Source organism: Borostomias antarcticus (assembly GCF_949987555.1).
Source record: "Borostomias antarcticus genome assembly, chromosome: 10".
NCBI classification, from domain to species: domain Eukaryota; kingdom Metazoa; phylum Chordata; class Actinopteri; order Stomiiformes; family Stomiidae; genus Borostomias; species Borostomias antarcticus.
In genome coordinates this window covers 11,366,568-11,392,162 of record NC_140243.1, presented here as the reverse complement: position 1 = coordinate 11,392,162, position 25,595 = coordinate 11,366,568, and the positions used below count along the sequence as shown (strand labels likewise).

General features: G+C 44.9%; 2 protein-coding genes across 4 annotated transcripts; both read left to right on the top strand.

Moving 5' to 3' along the window:
• The first annotated feature begins 1,674 nt into the window (after window positions 1–1,674).
• On the top strand, window positions 1,675–11,215 carry LOC311314465 (flavin-containing monooxygenase 5-like). The gene is made up of 11 exons (XM_084444831.1): window positions 1,675–1,751; window positions 5,484–5,622; window positions 5,837–6,025; window positions 6,855–7,020; window positions 7,126–7,268; window positions 8,653–8,852; window positions 9,346–9,481; window positions 9,575–9,794; window positions 9,914–9,986; window positions 10,075–10,327; window positions 10,822–11,215. Exons 2-11 carry the CDS (start codon window positions 5,491–5,493, stop codon window positions 10,975–10,977), a joined length of 1,668 nt encoding a protein of 555 aa, XP_084300957.1. The 5' UTR covers window positions 1,675–1,751; window positions 5,484–5,490; the 3' UTR covers window positions 10,978–11,215.
• A 153-nt stretch (window positions 11,216–11,368) lies between these two features.
• LOC311314464 (flavin-containing monooxygenase 5-like) lies at window positions 11,369–22,641 on the top strand. Of its 3 annotated transcripts, none has more exons than XM_084444829.1 (11): window positions 11,369–12,415; window positions 12,956–13,079; window positions 18,625–18,785; window positions 19,225–19,413; window positions 19,614–19,779; window positions 19,912–20,054; window positions 20,750–20,949; window positions 21,062–21,295; window positions 21,410–21,531; window positions 21,624–21,696; window positions 21,797–22,641. In XM_084444829.1, exons 3-11 carry the CDS (start codon window positions 18,654–18,656, stop codon window positions 22,221–22,223), a joined length of 1,686 nt encoding a protein of 561 aa, XP_084300955.1. In that variant the 5' UTR covers window positions 11,369–12,415; window positions 12,956–13,079; window positions 18,625–18,653; the 3' UTR covers window positions 22,224–22,641. The 3 variants fall into 3 exon arrangements, with proteins under 3 accessions (XP_084300955.1, XP_084300954.1, XP_084300956.1); XM_084444830.1 differs by having other exon boundaries at window positions 12,375–12,415; window positions 18,639–18,785; XM_084444828.1 differs by having other exon boundaries at window positions 11,369–13,079.
• The last annotated feature ends 2,954 nt before the right edge of the window (window positions 22,642–25,595 follow it).

Genomic DNA, 25,595 nt, shown 5'->3' with positions numbered 1-25,595 from the left:
TCAAAAGTGCTAGTTTTGTCAACGTTTTGATCTGAACCATTGTATGTAGTGATAGGTATCGTTAGGATTTTATCGATACCGGTATCGATACCGATATTGCTCATTGATACCGATACTTATCGATACTCTTATCATACTACTCTACCACTTTGGGACTGATACACTGAATGGGTCGAAGTTTCTGTCTCAGTTGGCTTTCATTTACATAGTGGACTGTCACTGTAATAAAGTGATCCTGTGTGATACTTGTCCAGCGATCGCTGGTTATGGCTACTTTTTACACACTGGGAAGCTCACCTATGATGTAACTGGGGTTAAGGGCTGTGGTCATCTCCCTACAGCAGGGGTGTCGATCGCGACAGCTCGCAGAGGCTAAGCTGGTACATCTCGAGCCGTTCAAAAAAGGCGTCTTGATGACGTGCATTGAAGTTGTGTGTGCGGAGGCAAGCCACCTCTCTTGTTGTGTGTAACTTTTTCCTCCTGCTACTTCTACTACTACTAGATTACAAGTGTGAACTTTTGTACTTCAGTTTAGCTGAGTATTTAATGATTTAATCATCTGTGGGCTGATTTCATCATTGTTTTAGGCTTGTATGTGTGATAGTAGCCTAACAAAATAAATCAGAAACACGAAAAAGTCAGGATTATGCAACCCTGGCACTGATTCATTCAGTGCAAGTCAGCAGAGTGTACTGAGCTGTGTGATTGAGTCATTTAAAGGAAAATGCTCGTTTTTGACAACCTGGACCTTATTTACGACATATTATAAGAAGTTTGACTCACCCAGATCACTTTTGTGTTGTTCGGAGGCCTGTAGAAGAAATTTAAAATCCAGCGCGAGCCAGTATATCCATGTAATGGCGGCGCACGGGGCAAAGGGAATGCAGTTTCTCAAAATCCATTTTCGGCCGCTAAACGGTTGTTTTCATCAATCAGATTGCATGAATCGACAGTTGATATTCCTCTACGCGAGCCATTCTTTCGGTTTTCAAATACGTGGTCTGTAGCCTCTGTAATATGATCTTTACACTGGCTATGCTCCCTCACATTCTCTGCGCTACGATCGGATTGTTGCTGACGAATGACGACGACAATATTCTCGGCACCAACTACGATCGTAGCGCAGAGAATGTGAGCCGGAGAATAGCAGGCTGCGCGCTGGCCTGTGCGCATGCGTGCTGGAGCAAGTGGGGGAGAGGCTTGTAAAGATCATATTACAGAGGCTACAGACCACGTATTTGAAAACCGAAAGAATGGCTCCGTTTTGTATGGACACCGTTTTGTATGTACACAAAAAAACAGATCTCATAACTTTTGTTTCTCATAATTATGAGATACTAAGTCGTAATTATGAGATCGTTTCTCATAATTATGAGATACTAAGTCGTAATTATGAGAAGGTTTCTCATAATTATGTGATACTAAGTCGTAATTATGAGAAAGTTTTATGCCCAGCTTTGTTGTGTCCTGTACATCTAAATTACTGTAAATACCGTTTTTTTGCTTCCCTCTGGAATATGGGACGTGCCCACCTCCCTTGTTCTCTGTAAAGCGCATTGTGTTGCCTCTGGAATACAAATAAAGCTTTTGATTGATTGAAATTAGGGCTTGAACAGCGTATCAAACATTAACTCCACTGGCTTGTAAACATTCGGATTGTTGCCAAATTTGGAGATTAACTGTGTGCTATAAAAGGCGGTTCTTGGATGAGGCTCATCCTTTCTCTGACAGACTCAGATCTGATCTATAAGGTAAGACACATACTGCTGTATCACTTTCTAGAATATTCTACAGTGGTTTGGTTATTTGGAATCATTAATAGGCTACTAAATGATAGCCTACTGTGGTAGAATTGTAACTTGTTCTGCGGTTGATTGATATAATTAGTGTGAATGCTCTATAGGGGTCAATAAGGAGATTTTAAACAACTTGTTCATACTTTAAGCTACAGGCTCAGTTCCAAGCTACAGTCTACTCAGGCTGAAAAGTTAAAAGTTAGTTCTTAGGTAGCCTAATGCAGTTCAGCTTCTGACAGGTTCACATTTTAGATAATCTTCCAGTATTTTCCATCTTCAAAGTTTTTTTTAACTATAGGCCTACAGTGTTATGCATTTGACGTTTCAGAATTTTTTTCAATGTTTCACATGTTGGCTACGCATTTTCAGCAATGATTTTGTTCACACGCATTTTCTGCGGGAAATGCATTTTTTTCTATAGTTTGTATCAACATTTTCAGCTGCGACCAGCAGCTCTATAGCTCGCTCTGTTGTCAAATTTAAAATGCTTGTAGCCTTCTCTATATCTCGTAGGTGGATCGCAGCTGTTGCAAATTCCAGGATGTCTGGAAAGTTGATTAGTAATAATAAACAAACAGCAGACACGGCAAAAGATTTGGGTTTGAAGGTTGAAGAGCAATCTATGGGTGAACCAGGTTAACCCAGACTATTCAAACTGTACAGTGATGATTTGTGTATGGTTACAGACGGGGGTGTATCCCATTAACAGTATAAAATGTACCACGACAAGGGGTTGAAAATGAAATGTAGCCTACTTGTATGCAGTAGTCCTTTAATTTCTTCAGACTCAGATCCGACCTACCAAGACTAAGGTAAGACAGCCAACGTTACTGCTGTAGCCTACTATCTTGAATTCTACAGTTATCAAGGTGTTCATTTTTCAAATGCACAGAGTCGGCCAAAATAGGCCTATAGCTACAGCCTTGGGTTTTACGTTCTTAGTAGCCTATTTAGAAGAGTTGGAAGAGAGAAAATAAGTATTTAATACATATGTGTATAATTGTATTCACAGTAGCCTAAGTCATTTACAGAATACATGAAAACAAAGTTTATAAGTAGATGGTAGTATTTAAAAAAAAAAAAAAAAACATAAAATATAATGCATGTGGCTGTACCCTACACCCACAGACCAATCTGAAGTGTGTACAGAGTGCACTATAACTGTGTTGTTAAGCGATGGCATGGAAAGAAGCCAAGGCTCAGATTTTTTCTTGTTAACTGATCAGCTCTGCTTTTCTCACTCAATAAGATCTGGCCACCTGCCACCAAATGTTAAAGGTAACATGTTCTGACTAGGGGGGAGAGTGCCTTCCATATAGACAGGGGTGCTGGGGGAGTGAGGACAATTCCAAGGGCCCTGCACTGATATAGGCCCTCAAAACCCACTTTTAAATTGACTTTATTATTATTATTATTATTATTATTAAGGTCTAGGTTTGGGGGATCCAATATAGGTCCAAAAATTCTAGCGGCACCTCTGCGTAGAGGACACCAGGGCCCTGTACTACGAAACAGGATTATGGGGTTAGCGTGATAACTTCAAGCCTGGTTTATCCGTACTAAGAAGGTGGTACACTTTTCAACGTGCTATATCGCCGTGGTAACTTATGCTGCCGAGCTAACCTGCTCCGGGGCAGGTTAAGTTCCAGATTATGGATCAAAATGTATGAAGCACTGCCCGCTGACCGATCAATTCACTTGGAAAAAGGCATACGGACGTTAAGGTTCTATATGGAACTTCAGTGTGCGAATTAAACAATAATCTGCTGTGCGAGAACAGCGAGAGGTTTACAAACCGACAAAATCCTCTTTGGCTTTCCCCATATCATGAAAAATTGCAGAATGACAGCTACTTGTGCTTGAGCCATATTTAGCTTTGTGAATTTACAGTCGTAGACTGTAGGCTATGCACTGGCTTGCGTTTTATTAGTCTACCTGCAGTTTCGTGTAGGCTGTGGGTGATGCGGAGAACCATTTTTATTCAATTGTAAAGTCTTTAATGTTGATTTAGCCTCCCGTTCCTAGGAACAAAGATAAGTAGCTACATTTTAATTGAATTGTGATAGCACCAATGCCTGACAATCAATGAGGATATACGATATGACGATGAAATAGGCTTTTTCCCCGTAGGCTAGAGCCTACTTCTCCACCTCGAGCTTCACTTTGTACATTTTAATAGCCTGTTATCTCTAGTTCCTCTTGTATAGAGACTTCACATTGTCTATTACAACCTGAAACTATTAAAAACTATAGCTATTTGCTTTATTTAAGCGTCCCCTGCCAGTCTAGGGGTTGCAGCTGAAATAATAAGATGTATTGATATAGGCTACAATTGCTTTACATGCCATAAGAATAGGCATAGCTCAATGATCTAGCCTACTCATGTTCATGTGGAGGATAATGATAAAACGTAGGCAGTATTTTCCAGCTTTCCTTCCTGTCTTTGGCAGTAGCGACTGTGTTGCGCCTATAGTTCAGATTTCTGTATTATTGCTGAGATTAATACCTCCCCTTTTACCGTGAACGCGCTCATAGCTAGATTGGACCAGCTGGGTCGACTTAACGAGTTGATAGCCACTGTCGTGGTACCGTTTATCCGTGATTGCTGTTGTCCGGTTTACTCGAGCAAGCTAGCGAAAAGTTATCCTGGATATGTTGAACAAGCTTCGTAGTACGGGGCCTACTGTAGACAGGGCCTGCGTTCCGAATCGCATACTTCTACTTCTTACTACCAGTACTTACTACAGCTGTCCTTCGAAAAGTACGTACTTTGCAAGCAGTAGGCATCCAATTGGGACATACTACCTTGTCATAACATTGCGCCTTGAAATTTGCCCACATCCGTCGCTGTCCATAACGCGACATTTGTCTACAGCTGTCACAACTCGCACGTGACGCACATTTCCGCTGCGCACAGGATTGTGGGTCAGAATAGCCATAAAAGCCTGCTGGCTTGCATACTGCAAAATACGACCGGATGTAGTAGGACATCCTGGTATTTTTGCCATACTGCATGTGGCATACTATGTATTGGGACATACTACATCCTGTTTTGGTATACTATATAGTAGGGTAGTATGCGATTCGTAACGCAGCCCTGGTCCAGGGTGATATCCTACAGATAACGCCCTGTTACTCTCAATGCAATTTACCTATGAATGCGCTTCCTCGGCCCGCTCATCCAAGTCTACAGACAAAACCATTTCATTACTCACCAAAGTAAACACATCGTTGGAAAGATGAAAGTCTTTTCTCCGAGGTCGCTACAGTTTGTAGTCCCCAACCTTTCAAATAAAAGGCAAATTTGTACACAAAATGTCTAATATCCACAGCGCATCGACTGTCTTCTTCTAACGGCGATTCGGCGCTCTCCACTTTGTTTAGCCTACTCACTGCTGCCGCCCATGTTGGGGATGATGCATTACATTACATTATTTACATGTTTTAAATTTTAAAATTTGCCATAGTTAATAACTCAGCGTAAATGTTCTCCCGCTAACCAGATACCTCAACGCGAGTCTCTCAACACCATTTAAGATGTAATGCATCATCCCCAACATGGGCTCTGTAGGATATCGCCCTGGACCAGGTCTATACAGAGCCCTGCTCTGGTCTGCTATAGCTCTCTTCTCTGTTCACAATTCAAGCATGGTGGTGGTAACCCTCTCTTACTGTCTGTCCTCCCAGGTCCAGCATGGTGCGTAGGGTAGCAGTGATTGGGGCAGGGCCCTCTGGTCTGACCAGCATGAAGGCCTGTCTGGATGAGGGGCTGGAACCCATCTGCTTCGAGAGCAGTGATGACCTTGGGGGGCTGTGGAAGTTCAAGGTCAGGCCCGAGTTCAGAGCCATTACTGTTTTCATTGCCATTCTTGTGTTGTTACTCTGTTGCTGCTGCGAGATTGAGGACCCAAAACCCAATAATTTTACCCTGTACCTGTACAAACCCGATAAGAGTATTTGAGTCCTAGTAATACCTTCGAATTGTCACTGAGGTTTAGCTATCTGCTTGTATCAACCGTGTCAATTCTCTTTCTTGCCAGGAAGTGTCGGAGCCCCACAGGGCTAGCATCTACCGCTCGCTCACCATCAACATCTCCAAGGAGATGATGTGCTACAGCGACTTCCCCATCCCAGCAGACTACCCCAACTACATGCACCACTCGCGCATCCTCGAGTACTTCAGGCAGTACGCGGAGCACTTCAAACTGCACCAGCACATCCGCTTCCAGGTACGCTGACATTGGCAAATCTTCTTTTTGTGCGTGGCTGTAAGCCAGCACAACTAGGATAGTGTTTGTCCGGTTATCACTCCCTCCCTCTGTTGAATGTTGACCTACATTTCTCTGCTGGCACCACAAGAGGCAGTAGACCCAGCACACCAAAATCAACCACCTGATCTCCACTGCACAATTAGAGTAGCGGTGAAAGCAATGGACTCCCACCTGGGAGACGGGGGTTCAAGGCCCCAGTGGGGATGACTTTATGGGACTATACCCCAAACCTCCACATGTTCATCCTTTCACTCTGACCTTTACCCCTTGCCTTATATGTCAGATCATGTCCCAAACCCAACCCTTATTCTAACCCCAACCCACACTAGGGACTGGAAGAAGGACAACAAAACCAACCCGCCGATCTCCGCTGCACACGTAGAACATAGTCATTTCAATGTAATTTCAATTCACAGCTATTTCAGTGGCATGACTAGCTTCCGTTCTACCAGTCCTAAACAGAAACAAGCCAGCCACGCACATAAGCCAGGCTTGACCTGGCCTGGTTCTTTTAATGTCTGTTTGCAACTGCTTTTAGTCTATTTTTTACTATTCTAATATTGAGCTTAACCATTTTAGTTACTGTTTTATATACCCTCCTGAGTATCTGTTCTTTTTTTGTTTGCTATTGTTTGTATATTGTTCGCTCGTCGTCACTGTACGAGCATAAAGGTTTAAATAAGAATTTAAAAAAATTTGCAGGACAAACAGGGAGGCAACAGCAGGAAGAGAAGGGGGGTCTATAGGATGAATCATTGGTTGAGTGATTAGTTGCTTTGTGTTCCAGACCTCAGTGAAGAGCGTGAGGCAGAGGAAGGACTTCACTCGCACTGGCCAGTGGGACGTGGTGACAGAGAACAGGGACGGGGAGGAGGAGAGACATGTGTTTGATGCAGTTATCGTCAGCTCTGGTCACTACACCCACCCACACCTGCCACTCAAAGACTTCCCAGGTGACCCATCCACACCGGCTTACACCTGTTCACATCATATCCAACAGCAGACAATGACTTGTACTGTGTTTGAGTGAGATACTGACAGTGTGTGTGCATGTGCAGGGATAGAGACGTTTGAGGGGAAGTACACCCACAGCTGGGACTACAAGGGCCCTGAGGACCTCCACGGGAAGAGGGTGGTGGTCATCGGCATCGGCAACTCCGGAGGCGACATAGCAGTGGAGGCCAGCAGAGTGGCAGAGCAGGTCAGGGGAAGCAACGTCAACTCTAAAACACAAATACACTTGTGATATCTGATACATAATTACTTCACTTTATACAACAGGTAGTTCCGACCTCGCAATCTGATTGGTTAAGAGCCGTTGTATATGCCATGATATACCACGGGCAGAATAGAACTTTACTGTTCTATGTGAAATATTACTGCATCAATTAAATCTGTCTGTAAAAACATTAGTTCCATTGCGTAAGCGTCTGTTAGTTACATTACAGTTTCTACTCAAGAAAAATGGAAACATTCAATGTCAATTTTGAGTTGTTCTATCCGTCCTGTAGCCTACCACTCTGGTTTATCATCACCACTTTTGCAACTCGCAGTTGCACAGCAAAGGTAGGCTACACTTCGTTCATGGCTTGCTAGGTTGGTCAGGAGCATTAGTTTGGTTGCTATGGCTCATTGTTCGTCATTTTGAAACTCCATAGTAATGTGGTAGTTTTGGGAACTACCTTTCTAGGCAGAGTTCACTAAAATCGATATTAAGACACTGAAATAGTAGATATTTATACCAGAAATGTTTCCCGATGATGTAACCGTTGTATAAAAGCAATAACTCACTCGAGGGTTGTTATATGGCCAATATACCACGGGTTGAGCTGGTCGACTTAGCTGCGCCTCGTGCCTATGACTGCAGCACAACCCGTGGTATATTGGCCATATACCACACCCTCTCAAGAGTTACTGCTTTAATAACTGACAAGGGAACCATGACCAGCATCAGAGCACACCGTAGCAACTGGCAGGGCAAAGCTATGCTTATGTGCTGATTTGTGAGCAGAAGCATGTAAGATGTGCAAGTCAATCGGTTATCAAGTAAAAGGACACAACAACAGAACCATAGTTCTGATATTTTAAGGGCACATTCGCTCCATACACTTAGTCTCAATGCCAGACCCATGAGGGTTCTTTCGCTGATACACTACGTAAGCTACAGTATGCTAACTACGCTACTGCATGCTGTAGATCTGTCTATGGGTCTGAGACACTTCATGCAAATCAGTAACGACTTTCGCGATCAGGCGTTCCCACCTATAGATATGCCCCGCCCATCTAACCTGAGTTAGCGTCTCTCATTTGCTGCTACGACCTGTCACTCTTTCAATTTTGAACCGTCGACACGCCCTCAGAATACCAGCTTGTGCAGCGAAGTGACTCCTATGTAGTATGCGGAGCACAGAAATTCATAATTCATAATTCAGAAAATGTAATATTTGAGTCTGGAGAGAGACTAACACACACTGGTCATAAGACAATGCATAAGGAAACATAATCAAATATAATATAAATATAAATTATTCCCACTGGACTTGTCTGCTTAAATTAAGTTATGTTGTTCTGTCTCGGCTGTGCAGGTGTATGTGAGCACGCGTCGCGGTGCCTGGGTCATACGTCAAGTGTCCGACAACGGCCTGCCTGTGGACATGAAGTACAACACTCGATTCGTCCACATCCTCTTCCAGCTGCTGCCAATGAGCTTCCTCAACTCGTTTGGAGAAAAGAAACTAAATGCCATGTATGACCACACCATGTACGCTCTCAAGCCCAAACACAGGTGAGGCTCTGTCTGTCTGTCTGTCCTTGATAGCCTACGAGACCCCATCTTATCCATAGATCCCCTCCCTGTGGGTGCTGGTGTTATGCTGGTGTGAACGTACAGTTAGAGAGTTAGGCACTTGCAAACTGCATGATTAGCTTTATTGTATCATGTAAAGGAAACTACCTTGACAAATGAGACATTTCACATCAGAAGCCAGGCCTTCTGGCTGCTTTCCCCCGTAGTAGGAAGGGATGCGCTCACAATATATAAACAATATAACAACATAACATAAATCACCCTATTTTGCTTGCACTTGTGTATGCTAGACCTGTAATCTACTGTATCGAGCTACAGTGAATCACCTGTACAGTCTGCTCGGGAGAGGGGGGGGTGTCTGTTCTCTTGTAGCAGCTCATCTATAACTGTCAACACTACTACATGTTTATTGATCAAGCTGTTCTATACTATATACGTCCAGTTGATGTATTGCATGCTTGTCCTCCCTCAGGCTGTTCAGTCAGATCCCGGTGATCAACGACGACCTCCCTATAAAGATCCTGTCGGGTAGCGTGGTGGTCAAACCCAACATGAAGGAGATCAGGGGCTCCAGCGTGATCTTCGATGACGGGAGTGTGGTGGATAAGGTCTGAACACTGGTTCACAGCGACATAGTTATGGTAGCCGTTATAAAATGTATTTCAGCATTGCCCACATCATTGTTTCTCTGGGCCTTGCAGGTGGACGTGATTTTCTTTGCCACGGGATACAACTATGATTTCCCCTTCCTGCCGAAAGACGTCATGCACATGTCTGGCCACCGGGTGGGGCTGTACAAGCATGTGTTCCCCCCCACCCTGGAGCACTCCACCCTGGCAGTGGTAGGCTTCATCCACGCACTGGGGGCCATCATGCCCCAGGCTGAGATGCAGGCCCGCTGGGTCGCACGTGTCTTTAATGGTAGGTATGGCTGGCACTTGGGCAGGCTGGCTGACCGACTGGTAGCCTTCTCCCTTGCTGAACTAGGAGCTTGTAACAGTAGATGCACATCCTCACTTTCTTTTTTTTTTGGTCCTCAGGGCACAATAAGCTGCCTTCCAACCAGGCCATGCTGAAGTCTGTTGAGTATGACACCAAGGACATGGACAAGAAGTGAGAATCCCTTTCAGTAACGTCAATACAGTTTTCTAATCCACTGTACAGACTATCTGACTGGTGTTCCTACCTGTCCTCCACACAGCTACATTGTGTCCAAGTTGACGCCACTGCAGGTGGACTTCGTCACCTACATGGATGAAATTGCAGGGGAGCTCGGGGTGAGACCCAGCCTGCCCTGGCTCTTCTTCACGGACTACTCCCTGTTCAAGAAGGTTCTGTGGGGACCGGTCACGGCCTACCAGTACCGCCTGATGGGACCAGGGAAATGGGACGGGGCCCGTCGGGCCATCTTCACCCAGTTTGACCGCATGTTCCAGCCCCTGAAGACCAGAAAGGTCAGCCATAGGTCCAATTGACATAATAATAATAATAATAATAATAATAAACTTTATTTATAGAGCACTTTTCGTGACATAAAATGCAGTTAAGTGCTTTACAAGAGACATAAAAAAAAAAACATAAATAACAATTGAGAAATAGTAAAGTGCATTATAAAAGAGACATTAAAAGCAAAACATAAATTAATACATAATAAAAATAGAAAACCATAAAATAAGTAAGATGAAATACAATGGTATACAGTAGTAAAATACAATAAAATGAGAAAAGAGGTAGTTCAAAGAAATAAATTAAAAGCAAAGTTATAGCAAAGTCAGTCGTTTTGCACAGGTAGCTCTTGAGAGATGGTGTACATGGGCTTGTGACAGTTGTGATTGGTTGCCCTGTCCAGCAGATATCTAGATTTAAAAAAATAAACTATACCAAACCATACAGCAGGGCCGGGGGTTGGTTGTGCTTGAGAGTTTTATTTGGTCCTTTCCATTGACAGGTGGAGGAGCCAGAGGAATCCAAGCTGGGCAGTCTGTTCAAGCTCAGCCTGACGGTCACAGCAGGAGGGGCTGCTGCCTACTACTTCCACCTCCACCCCCCTGCCAAGCTCATCGCCCTCCTGGCCACCATCCGCCCACAGAGCATGAACATCTGAGCTGAAACACCTCAGCTCTTACCCCCCTTACCCTCAGGGGAGAAGCACCCCCTGGACCACTCAGATAAGGAGGGTGAATCTGAAGATGAGGCTCCATCTGTTCTCCATGTCATAAAGATCTGTAAAGAACATCACTGCTCCGTGTGTGATAAAAAAAACATGCTGTCTGAGTATTCACTGTCATTGTTTCTGAATTCATTTAAATTTAAATGAATATATTTGCCTGCCCTACGGTCAAGATTTGTGTGTGTATTTTATGTGAAGCGAATGCAAGTGGAAGGCACAGCATAACTCCATCTTGCTCACAATAATATGTTATCCCTCACTAAATGGCAGACACATCTGAGAGCTTGTCAAGCTCTTAGCTAGCCTAGGCTATCTCATGTAAGATGAAGGCAGCTAATGCCACTGACTTCAACTGGGGCTGCAGTATTCAGATAGATAGACTGACGGATGTGTTTCAGCAGTGGAAAAGTACAGTAGCAATGGGAAAAGGTACAGCAGAATAAAGAATAAACAAAATATACATAATAAATTAAATTACAAGAAATATATACATACAGTATGCATAGATATAGAATATATAGGCCTACATACAGTCTGTATAAATATGTATACTAATACTCAAATATACATGGACGTACATACATACCCACAACACTCGGGAGCGCTCAGGCACTGTTATAGAGTGATGGCTGCTGACACAAAGGAGCCTGAACCGCTCAGTTTTGCACCTGGGTGGGATGAGCCTGTGGCTGAAGGTACAGAATGGACTTCAGTTTGTCCCTCATCCTCCTCTCCACCACAGCCTCCAGGCTGTCCAGTTGTTGCCCCACAACAGAGCCGGCCCTCCTCACCCAGCCTGGTTGCACTTGGCAGACTTCAGAATTCAACGTTTGCAGGTTGCCTCACCAGCTTGCTCAGTTTGTTTGTCTACCCACACCTGGTGCTGCCTCCCCAGCAGGCAATAGCAGACAGACTGAAGGTTTCTTCATGTGGTCAGAGGGTGGAAGTCTTTCAGGTTCAGTGTAGTGTAGAAGTGTAAGTTAACCAAGAGGACTCTCCCTCTTCATTTTCTGCATTGTTAAATGTTTAGCACCTTGACAACATTCTGGACAGAGAATTTGGAGTAGGGAACTGTGACCTCTGATGAAACAAGAAATGTGTTTTGGAACCATAAGCACCGTATGGTGAATCAATCAATGAATAAAGGGTTATCTACATTGTGTGTAGAGCATTAGATGTTGACCTATAGGCCTACATATCACAGTTTTCATATCGCAATCTCCTTCAGGCAACAGGGATCAAAGTCCCTCCCCCTTTCACAATGACTGGTGTGTATTACGCAACAGGCTGCTTTCTGCTAGTTTTCAGGTTTTTCCACTTCGGTGCGGGCAACACGTAGCCTAGGCCAGGCCCTCAGGACCAACTGGAGGAGGTGAGAACTGTCTGGATTTAATTGAAGATTTGAAAGGCATTATGCATCTGAATTTTCCAAAGAAAAACATTGAAATTCATGCAGTTCTTTTAGTTTCCTTAGTGGGTGAATAGTTAAAAGCATGTGAGCCGCTCCACTGACCTGAAACAACCTTAGGCTATCTGTGTGTGACCGAGGTAAAGTTGGTTTCACGTTTGACATTCGTCAGATATTCATATTCGGAATTTTAGGGACCGTGGAGAAAGTACAATTATAATCAGGAAAAAAATCAATAACTGCCAATATTGGACAAAGACACCGCAAATCACTTGAAAATTATTCTAATAATCAATATATAACAGATAGATATTGATTACTAGAATACCTTTCAAGTGGTTTGTGGTATCTTTGTCCAATATTGGCAGAGTTATAGATTTTTTCCCTGATTATAATTGTACTTTCTCCACGGTCCCTAAAGTTCCGAATATGAATGTCTGACGAATGTCGAACGTGAAACCAACTTCACCTCGGTATCTGTGTGCTCCTCCCTGCCTCATACAGTATCTCTGCTCATCGTCCCCCGCCTGATGAATTCGAGACTGCGGTTAAGCCAGCCGACAAGTCGGAAATCACAGTCAAGTGGTCCGCCTTTATTTCCTTTTGCACATCCACTCGCATTATTACGGTAAAGAGTTTTTTTCGGCATAACACCGGGTTGTCGCCGTCGCTTTCATTTAGGTTACAATCGAGTCAACTAAAACTACTATGGTATGATTCAGAAAGTGAAATGACGTTCTCATGTTGCATTTCAAAATACAAGTCTTTTAAAATGTCATATAAAAGTGTGTTACCTTGTTACGTCCCTGTCTGTTTTGGCGTTCTGTTTGTCTCTGCCCCCACCCCAGGTGTTTGTTATTTATCAGTCTATTTGCTGATCATCCATCTATCAAATCCACCAGTGTAAATAGCACTGTATCATTAGGCCTATTTATCATCTGGCATTAAATCCTTTTAGGCAGCCTTTGGTTGTTGGTCTGAGAGTTCGTTTGAGCACCACACTTATATGTTCTATCTAGTGTTACTTGTCAGCACTGCGCCGTAGTGTCCCAAGATGTCCAGCAGATGGCGGCAGAGTGCACCGTACTTGGATTTTGTGGACTGATTTGGGCTTGGCTCACCCTAAGTGGGTTCACCTGTTTGGTTGCTGATTGCATGCACCTGTATATAAGAGGTGTCTGTGTTTTGCCATGCATTCGAGCCTCATATGTTTCTAGGAGACTCCTGTACCTTTGTTACCCTTTGTGGGACCTTCTTTTGGATTAAAGCAAGTTTGTTTTTGGCTCCTATGCTCAGCGTCCTGTACTTAAACTCAGTACTCTTAAGTTAGCATCGTGACAGTAGGCTCGAATCCTCAACATGAGTTTAACAGGCGCTGAAGGAGCGGACATCAGCCTATCCCAAGTGCTCGGAGCTTTGAAGACCCAAGGATCCTCAATCCAGCAGATCCAGACCTGGATAACACAGCAAATGCATCAACAGAACCCCCCAGGCGGCAAGACATTCCTTCAGAAACCGGAGCGGTATGATGGCATCCCAGAGACCTGTCAGGGATTTTTGACTCAATGTGACCTGTTTTTTGTTATGCAGCCAGATCAGTTCCCCTCAGAAAGAGCTAAGGTCGCTTTTATGATTTCTCTGCTCTCAGGTAAAGCTCTAGTGTGGGCTACTGCCCTGTGGGAGGCTAGTTCCCCACTTTGTGCTAATGCAGCAGAGTTCTCTAAAGCACTACGCCAGGTTTTCAACCATCCTGTGAGTGGCAGAGAAGCAGCACGCCGCATCAGCACGCTCCGCCAAGGGGCCAGAGCCGTTTCTGAGTATGCTATAGAATTCCGCACCTTGGCAGCTGAGAGTAAATGGAACAATGAAGCACTTTTGACCACTTTTTATAACGGCCTGTCTGAGGCGGTCAAAGATGATTTGGCTAGTCGGGAGTGGGGTGCCACTTTAGATGAGCTCATTACCACCTCTATCTGCCTCGATCAGCGCATACGCGAAAGGAGGCGTGAGCGCAGGCTTCCCAACTCCGCACAGCCCCAAGTGTGTTCGCCACAGAGCGCGTCAGCTCCCGCTGCTCAGCCCACTCAAGCGGAGGCTATGGAGATAGGCAGGTACCGCATCACACCTGCTGAAAGAGAGCGTCGCCGCAGAGAGAGATGCTGTCTTTACTGCGGTGAGGCTGGTCATTACAGAGACCGATGCCCCCAGCTGCAGGGAAACGAAAACGCTCATTAGGGGAAGGGGACAGCTTAGTGAGCAGTTTGGTCCGATCTCAGTCCCCCAACCCAGCTAAGCGCCTATCCCTGAGTGCTCAACTCACCTGGACCCCAGAGAACCCTGAGAACATCCCAATCACTGTGCTGATCGATTCCGGTTCAGAGGAGAATCTGATGAACTCTGCTCTGGTCACACGCCTCGGTCTACCGGTCATGGCTCTTCCCAATCCTGTGAGAATACAGGCACTCGACGGACGACCCCTAGGCTCCGGTAAGATCAACTACATGACGCCACGTTCCGCCCTGGACAGAAAGTGTGGCTCTCCACCAAGAACCTGCCTCTGCGCACAGCCACCAAGTTCACTCCCCGGTTCATCGGCCCGTTTCCTGTGGAGAGGAGGGTTAACCCGGTGGCTTACAAACTCAAACTTCCTAGGACTCTCCGGGTGAGACCGGTGTTCCATGTCTCCTTATTGAAACCTCTATTCTCCTCACCCTTGTCCAGGCCTGCCCCGCTGCCGCCCCCTCCGCGGGTCATCGCTGGTGGCCCGGTCTACACCGTCCGGAGGCTGCTGGATTCCCGGCGGTGGGGGCGGGGCCTCCAGTACCTGATAGACTGGGAGGGCTACGGCCCGGAGGAGCGCTCATGGGTGCCCTCCCGGCACGTCCTGGATCCTGGCCTCATCCGCGCCTTTCACCGCGCCCACCCTCTCAAACCTGGCCCACCTGGAGGTGGTCGTCGGGAGGGGGGCACTGTCAGCACTGCGCCGTAGTGTCCCAAGATGTCCAGCAGATGGCGGCAGAGTGCACCGTACTTGGATTTTGTGGACTGATTTGGGCTTGGCTCACCCTAAGTGGGTTCACCTGTTTGGTTGCTGATTGCATGCACCTGTATATAAGAGGTGTCTGTGTTTTGCCATGCATTCGAGCCTCATATGTTTCTAGGAGACTCCTGTACCTTTGTTACCCTTTGTGGGACCTTCTTTTGGATTAAAGCAAGTTTGTTTTTGGCTCCTATGCTCAGCGTCCTGTACTTAAACTCAGTACTCTTAAGTTAGCATCGTGACATTACTATGCAGGCTGTTGCATTCCTCCCTAGTCTACAGTACAGCTGAAGGAGGAGGCAATTTTCAGATTGAAAACCGCCCATAATCTGAGGATAATTCCACTTCAGTGTGGTAGCAGACCACGTTAGAGTGTCACTCAGAAACTTTCAGGACATTCTGATGTGGCATTTTAAAATAAAGGCACTCCAAAATATCATATCCATAGTTTTTCCTCAATATTCAGATTGATATTGAAAGTAAATCGCCCATAATCTAAGAAGAATTCTACTTCAGAGTGGTAGTGGACCACCTCAGAGTGTCACTCAGAAATCTTCAGGACATTCTGTTGTGACATTTCAAAATAAAGGCCCTCCAAAATGTCATAACCACAGTTTTTACTAAATTTTCAGATTGGTATTGAAAGTAAATCACCCATAATCTAAGAACAATTCCACTTCAGAGTGGTAGTGGACCACCTCAGAATGTCACTCAGAAATCTTTAGGACATTCGGATGTGGCATTTCAAAATAAAGGCCCTCCAAAATGTAATATCCGCTTGTTTTCCTCAATATTAAAATTGGTATTGAAAGGAAACCGCCCATAATCTAAGAACAATTCCACTTCAGAGTGGTAGCAGACCACTTCAGAGTGTCACTCAGAAATCTTCAGGACATTTTGATGTGGCATTTCAAAATAAAGGCCCTCCAAAATGTCATATAGCTGTTTTCCCTCAATTTTCAGATTGGTATTGAAAGGAAACCACCCATAATCTAAGAACATTTACACTTCAGAGTGGTAGCAGAGCAGTTCATAGTGTCCCTCAGCAACTTTCAGGACATTCTGATGTGGTATTTCAAAATAAAGGCCCACCAAAATGTAATGTTGGCTTATTTTCCTCAATTGGGGGCCTCCATTGTTGTTGTACCTTTTCTTATTATTTCTTTCTTTTTTTCTTTCTTTCTTTATTCTTCTGCCATGGGAGTCTATGGCAGCCCATAGAACCGTATGGTAAAAGTTGTGAAATTTGGCACACTCATTCATGACAGTCCCCTGAGTCTTTTCACCAAGACCCATGTCCACAGCTCGAACCCTCTAGCGCCACTTTGTGCACGTAACTTTTGACCTGTAAGGCCGATTTTCAAAAACAAGGGACCGTTGGATTCCTTGGCTCAAGCCAAGTTCAACGCACCCTATGGCATCATTTTCCGCCATATTGGATTTCCCGCCATTTTGGATTTTGTGAAAAACACTTAAAAAGTATCTCCTCCAAGGAATTTCGACCAATCTGCACAAAATTCGGTATACACATTATCTAGACCAATGTCCACAAAAGTTGTACAGGGATTTTCGATTCTCGAAAGCGTTCGCCCACTACAGCCAATCAAATTTGGCATCCAAGCCGCCAAACAGGATATGGGGTCATATCTCAGCAAATTGTTAATGTATCAAAGCCACATTTGGCACACTCATTGGGGACAGTCCCATGACCCCTGTCAGCAAGTGTCATCGCGACAGCTCGAACCCTCTAGCACCACCAGCATGTCAAAGTTGGAAATGCGTTTAGGCGCACAACTTTTGTACCTGTGTGACCGATTTTCAAAAATGAGGTACCGTTGGAATCCCTGGCTCATGCCGAGTTCATCGCACCCTATGATGTCATTTTCCACCAATTGGATTTCCCGCCATTTAGTATTTTGTGTAAAACACTTAAAATGTATCTCCTAGCAATTTTCACCAATCTACATGAAACTGGCTGTACACATTCTCTAGACCAACATCCACAAAAGTATTACAGGGATTTTTGATTGTTGAAGGCGTTCCCCCGCTACAGCCAGTCGAATTTGGTGTCCAAGCCGCCAAACAGGGAGTGTGGTCATATCTCAGTAACATTTTGATGTATCAAAACCATATTTGGCACACTCATCGGGGACGGTCACCAAATCTATGTCACCACCTCGAACTCTATAGCGCCACCAGCCTGTCAAAGTTGGAAGTGCGTTTATTCTGAACCGCATGCCCGATTTTCAAAACTGCGGCAGGGATTCGAAAGCGACTATGGCGTGTTTCGCTTGTTGTCTTTGATGCATTGGTCGCACGTCCTGCTTGGCCCCCACATTGCTGCTTGCAGCTATATTATTCAAATGAATATTGAAAGGAAACTGGGGGGCGCTCGCCACAGTTCATTGTTCCCATAGCCAAGTACATTTTGCTTTGTACATTTAAAAAATGCTTGTGGTCTCTGGAAAAGTAGGCTAGTCTATTCTACTTGAATCCGTCTACTTTCTAAATCCACAGAGCTTGAGGTGTTCAGCTCTTTTGGTGCTAGATATGACAGGACCGACAGCAGCTACGACATTACATTACTTTAAAGTCATTTAGCAGACGTTTTTTATCCCAAGCGACTAACAATAATTGCAACACTAATTGCGATTATAATAATTGCAACATTGCGACTAACAACAATTGCATGCCATAAAACAGATTCAGATCCATTCCAAACAATGGTTTCTAGGTTGGCCCATGCTACACCCCTCCACCGATTATCATGAAGTGCTTTTTGCGTAATCCTGTTAACAAATAAACAAACCAACCAACCAATAATGCCACCGAAAACATTACCTACATGCTGCTGGGGCAGAGGTAAATATTATTTGCCTACATGCCTGCTCTATAGATTGTATAGCCTACAGTAGGCTACTAGGTTACCATAGATTATAGTGTTATTCCACTATCAGGGGTGGAATTCCATCATCAGGGGTAATAAAAATTACCCCCGTCAATGCTTAACGTGTGCTGATATAATTCCGCTTACACATTCACCAACTGTACATGCTGACGACATGCATCATGGGCGTGTTTGTACTTCCCTTTGCAGATTGCATACTACATTGTAGTTCCGTGCTATCCACAGCCTTTCCTCTGCAGAGACAGACAGATAGGATGAGCAGGCGCGTGGCAGTGATCGGAGGGGGAAGCTCAGGTCTCGTCTGCATCAAGACCTGTCTGGAGCAGGGGCTGGAGCCTGTGTGCTTTGAGAGCAGTGATGACATCGGGGGGCTGTGGAGGTTCAAGGTGAGAGCTATGTGTGCGGAGCATACAGGAGACTGGTTCAGTTGTTCGGAGGGGGGTCTGCGTCGCCAAGGGCTCTCCTTCACACAGATCTAGAGAAGCTTCAGCTCTGGGGGCCAATGAGTCTTCAGGTCTCATACACGGCTACCCATCATGTCAGCGTGATAAACAGCTAACGGTGTGAATCTCTGTTCCATGCATTCTGTCCCTGCTCTGTCCACAGGATACATTACATAACAGCCATATTAAAGATATCCAAATTAGAGTGCTCAGATAGATTCAATCATGAATCTGAGTATTCCAATGTGTTTCTAATGCTCAAAAATAATAAAATAGACAATAAGTTTGCCAAAAGATTATGATAAAACGTATTTTCGGGTAGCTGCCGTCTTGGAAATGTGCAATTTAGGCATCCAGACACACCATACTGCTCTGTCCTCAGGAGGCCTCAGAGCCAGGGCGTTCGAGCATCTACCGCTCCCTGGTGGTGAACACCTCCAAGGAGATGATGTGCTTCAGTGACTTCCCAATGCCAGCACACTACTCCAACTACATGCACAACTCCCAGGTGCTGCAGTACATCCGCCTCTATGCAGAGCACTTTGACCTTCTCCGACACATCCGCTTCAAGGTCAGCACCCAAGGCTTTGCCCCTTCCTCCCGATTCAAAATCCAATCAACTATTTTTTTCTGAGATAGGCCAACAGATGGAAGATATCCCCTTCCTCCTTTTTAATGCTAAGTGTGTGTGTGTGTGTGTGTGTGTGTATGTGCGTGTGTGTGTGTGTGTGCGTGCGTGTGTGCATGCGCGTGTGTGTTTGTGTGTTACAGACCACAGTGCAGCGTATGAAACAGAGGCCAGACTTCGCTCGCTCTGGCCAGTGGGAGGTGGTGACTGAGAACAGGGAGGGGCAGGAGGAGAGACATGTGTTTGACGGGGTCCTAGTGTGCTCAGGCCACTACACACACCCCATTTCCCCCCTCAAGGACTTCCCTGGTCTGTGGATATAAGCGCCACCTTGATCTTAACCGGGGGGCATTTGTGACAGCCGCTGGTAATTTGGTCCTCAACTTTTAAAGGTGCAGTATGCAGCTATGTGTTTTTAGATGTCACTGTGTTTCTCTCTAGGCCATGAAGCATTCCCAGGGAAGTGCTATCACAGCTCAGAGTATAAGGACGCGGATGCCCTCCGAGGGAGGCGGGTGCTGGTGGTCGGTATTGACAACTCAGGAGGAGACATCGCCGTGGAAATAAGCAGATGTGCAGAGAAGGTGAGCCTGTCTCAGGAAACCCACTGCTCCCTTAAGACCGTACATGCGCTCAAATTCACCGAACGTTTGTGTTGTTTTTTTCGAATGGTTGAATTTTTTACGGCTTAAGAACGTTCCAAATTGTTTGGATTAAATATAAACAGCCATGGAGAGATTTGTAGGCTACTCACAGCCGCTTCTGTGATCATCAATGATTTTCTGTATGATCATATTTTGGATATAGTCCCTCTAGTACAACATAGCTGAACATTAAGTGAAAGGCCTTCTGGTATTCAATTCATTCATTCAGTCATACAATTCACATTTACCTCAGTCCTGCTTCCATTTTTGTTCACCGGAAACTTTTTAGACTGTTTGCTTATGTTTGCAAATGAACACAAAGATAATGAAAGATATGCAAAAACAGCAGGTCCCCAGGCACTTAAAACCAGAAGGCGAGGAAGGTAGGAGAAAAAAGCCTTTATTCAGTCATCTTGGGCTTGAAAATATTAAAAACCGACATGTTTCGACCGCACTGATAATGAAAGATAGTTTGTAAATGTTCACAAACATTCAACTTACTCAATGAATTTGAACGCACCTCTGGTTGCCATATTGCTGCTCAAAACAATTTACTCATTATGAATTACAATAATATTTCCTGTTCAGTCAATGAGATTTTTATCCTTAATGTCACCCTCTCCCATCCCTCTCAGACGTTCCTGAGTACACGCAAGGGGGCTTGGGTAATGGGTCGAATGTCCAGCAGTGGTCTTCCCCTGGACATGACGGCCATTACCAGGCTGAACAGACTGCTGACTCTGCTCCTGCCCAGGGCTCTGGTCAACTGGGCTGCAGAGAGAGCCCTCAACAACCGATACGACCACAGGCTGTACGGCCTGCAGCCCGAACACAGGTGACACCCCTGCCACACGCAAGGTCCCCAAGGGGCTAAAACAAGACAATACAGTACCACACTCTCATCCGACCGTTCAGTTTCCATCTCTGAATCCTTCACGACCTCCCAGGCTCTTGGACAGGAAACCACTGATCAACGATGACCTTCCCGGGCGTGTCCTCCAGGGGGCACTGGTGATGAAGCCTAACCTGCAAAGGTTCCAGGGCTCCGGGGTTCTGTTTGAGGACGGGACCGTGGAGGAGAACATTGACGCAGTGGTCTTTTGTACTGGCTATAACGGGACCTTCTCATTCCTGCCCCCGTCTCTGTCCCAGGGGCCCGGGGGAGAGCTCACCCTGTACAGGTAGGCACCGTCCTGTCTGGCTGGACATTCACAAGGGCCTCACAGGCATATTCATGACTTGAGTCGTATCATAATATGTCGTGAGTCATATCACTATTGTTTGCCATGTTTTAGGAGGGTGTTCCCTGCATCTCTAGAGCGCCCCACGCTGGCTGTCATGGGCCTCTTCCAGACTAAAGGACCCATCATGCCCATAGTGGAGATGCAGGCTCGCTGGGCAACGCAGGTCTTCACGGGTAAAGACACACACACACACACACAAAACACAAACAATATATACATTATATAGACTTGGACTATCTGTCTTTTCATGGCTTGGTTCTGGAAGGGTTGAACCAGCTTCCTTCAGAGGACATGATGCTGACTGTCATTGAGACTGAGAGGAAGAAGAACATGAAGGGGTAATGATATATTATCCGTGACACTGGAGGAGGTAGTTGCTCAATCTATGAAGCCTTTAGCTCAGTGAGCTGATATGGTTTCTTTATTTTTTCCTCTTAGCTATCCCTGTCCCAGACAGGCTGCTCTCCAGGTGGACTACATCCCTTACCTGGACTCCCTGGCTGAGCAGATGGGTGTCCGTCCCAACATCCTTGGCCTGCTGCTGAAGGATCCTAAACTGGGTCTCCAAATGTTTCTGGGTCCCTGCACCGCGTACCAGTACCGTCTGACCGGGCCGGGCCAGTGGGCCGGGGCCCGCCAGGCTATCCTCACACAGTGGGACCGGGTTGCCCAGCCCTTCAGAACCAGGGTGGTGCCAGAACCAGAGGCCCAGGCCTCTGCCCTCCTCTCCCCCAGGCTGCTCACCCTGTCTGGGGGGGCTGTGATGCTGGCTGTGCTGATCTCCCAGAGTAAACTGACCACAGTGCTACAGAACTCTGCACAGCTCCTGGAATGGATCTTCACTCTGCTGAAGGGCTCCTGGTAGAGGCCTCTACAAAGAACAGGTCTAAGACCCTTAAATACACAATGAATTATATGTAAATGCCATTATTGTAAATAAGAATATGTTCTTAACTAACTTGCCTGGTACATAAAGGTATAGAGGCAGGACATATTGGTTTGAGGATTGGACCAAACACAGAAATCAAATGGTTGCATCTCAGTTAAGTAGTGTTCTTGCATCTGTTCCATCTCTTATCAAATAATACAAAAGGTTAATGTCTTGAAAGGTGGTTTATACTAGTCAACGCACAAAATGACAACTAAACAGTGATGGACAACAAGGTTGAAACTTTGAGGTAGGAATGTGCAGGGAGACCTTTATCTCTGGAACTTTGACTCCATTCTTGTCAAAGAGCATAAAACCAAACATCTATGCTACATCTGTAGACCTACTAATAATCAATCAATCAATCAATCAATCAATCAATCAATCAATCAATCAATCAATCAATCAATCAATCAATCAATCAATCAATCAATCAAAGCTTTATTTATATAGCGCATTTCATACCCAGAGGCAACACAATGCGCTTTACAGAGAACAAGGGAGGTGGGCAGACATCCCACCCCTACATATTCCAGAGGGAAGCAAAAAAAACAGTAATCACCCGGGGGCCAGATAAGTGAGCTGTAAAAATTCTTCCCTGACCCCTCTCAGCGAGGCGATCGAGCAAGCTCCTGGAGTATGTTTGTCTACCGGCTAAGAACATTTATAGAGCAATAAATAACATTAAATTACATTTTCAAAGTAAGAGAGGCTAATAACATCATAGGAGAGACATGGCAAACATTGGTGTATGTCTGTGTGTGCATAAATGTGCCTGGGCCCAGATAGAGGCAGGGGTTGGGGTAGGGTGGGGGGTAGGAAAAGGATACGGACCCGGGTTAGGGTGAGGGGAAGGGGATCTGAGCCCAGGACTGGTGTCTGTCAGTGTGTGTGTGAGTGTGCCTGGGTCCAGGTAGAGGCAGGGGTCAGGGGTAGGGTGGGGGTAGGAAGAGGATACTAATAATACACCAAATACAACTGAATCTGTGTCATATAGGCTACAACAAGGGAACATGGAGGGATTGTGTATGAATGGTGTTCTCACTCACGTGCCCTGTCTCATTACTTAAACAGGCAAATACTGAAGCAGCCCACTGTCTGACATAAAGCTGATATTCAATTGAAAAAGTATCCCTGTCTGTTTTTTGGGGATGATCCGCCTTCCTACTAGTCTTAGTGAGGACTTGTGCTGCAGCATTTTGTATCATTTGGAGTTGCCTAATGGTAGCTTTGGTAGGCCATACAGGTGAGTGTTTGAGTAATCCAACCTGTTAAAAGCATGCATTAGTCTTTCAGTGTCAGCCTCTGAGAGAAAAGGTTTTACCTTAGCAATGTTTCTCAAGTGATAAAAAAGATGCCCTCGTCGCAATTACCTGGCCTGGTATTTGGTGTTCACTGTCAGTGTTTTTAAATGTCCGTAGTCTCTCTATTTCAACATTTTCCACCAATGAATGATCAACACATCTGTTTTGTCTTGGTTTAGCCGGAGGAAGTTCTGTGACACTTTATCTAAAGTGCCCTCAGACACAGAGTTAGAAATAGTCATGAAAAACTTGGTGGGAATAGGATTGAGGGCATGTAGACAACGTTTTGACACTACTTTGCAGCATCTCTGTGTCAGCTGGCCTGATGCAAAAGCTCTAACACTGCTATATGGACAAGGGTCAATAAGCAAAACATTTGGTCTTGCCTGGGTAATACTTAACCTAAACCCATTAGCATTAGAATAATTACACTATTCACACGATGTAAATTGATGGACGCTGTTTACCAGTTTCCCTCTCACTTGTCTCTCTATACATTTATAAATCTATTGTAAATTTGGGTCAACATAGACCTGGTCCAATGCGATATCCTACAGATAACCTAGCCTACTCACTGCTGCCGCCGCATGTTGGGGATGATGCATTAGGCTACATTACATTACATTATTTGCATGTTTTATTTACATGTTTTAAAGTTTAAAATTTGCCATAGTTAATAACTCAGGTTAAATGTTCTCCTGCTAATCAGATACCTCAACGCGAGTCTCTCAACACAATTTAAGATGTAATGCATCATCCCCAACATGGGCGGCAGCAGTGAGTAGGCTAAACAAAGCGGAGAGCGCCGAATCGCCAGTAGAAGAAGACAGTCGATGCGCTGTGGATATTAGACATTTAAGTGTACAAATTTGCCTTTTATTTGAAAGGAGGGGGACTACAAACTATAGCCACCTCGGAGAAAAGGCTTTCATCTTTCCAACGATGTTTTTACTTTGGTGAGTAACGAAACGGTTTTGTCTGTTGACTCGGACGAGCGGGCCGAGGAAGCGCTTTCATAGGTAAATTGCATTGAGAGTAACAGGGCGTTATCTGTAGGATATCGTCCTGGACCAGATCTAGGGTCAACACTGCTTACTGGCTAGAGGGTGAGGGGGGGCAGGAAAGGTGTGATTCCAGGTGGTTGCTGCAGAGCTATCACCCAGTAGGCACATCAGGACACTCTGAGGCTATCTTACTCTACTCCACCAATAGTCCAGGAGCCATAGCCTGATTTATAGGTGAACCTTGTTTTGTCGGGTGGAGTTTTTTTCTTTGCTGTTTCTTGTAACTTGGGGGTACCTCTTCAAAATACAAGAGGGTGCTCGGTGATATCCCTTGAGCATTGTCAGATATTAACCTCTTCATGTCCGAAAATGCCCAAATTACACAAAAATAGAGATTTATGATATTCCATGCTGAATATATAAATTAAATGCATCCAATTTACATTCTCTAATGTTTTTTCATACAAGGGGTGATGGGAAATGTATTGCATTCCAAATGATTAGTATTAACCCTTTCAAGCCAGGCCTGGAAAACAACTTTTGTAGCAGGAGTTATTAGCTGTGACACACAACTCAAGTTTGCATTGTGTTGGTCCATTTATTGATATGGGCAACAAAACATGAGCAAAGGAAAAGGGGTGCAGCTCTTCCCCCCACAAAATGTGTCTAACTAAATCAAACAAGTGTATCCCCACCCAGTGAGTATGCACCCACACTTATGCACATGTGCATTACAAAAACAGTATGGGAAAAAAAAACATAACTAATGTGTGGTGTAATTATAACAGATCATTCTCTACATACTACACATGTTACCCCAGAATTCACCTCAGTAGAAAGATATTGGGGGTACCTCTTCAAAATACAGGAGGGTGCTTGGTGATATACCATGAGCATTTTCAGATATTAACCCCTTCATGCCCGAAAATGCCCAAATCACACTAAAATAGAGACTTATGATATTGCATGCATTATAGGATTAAATGCATCAAATGGATCAT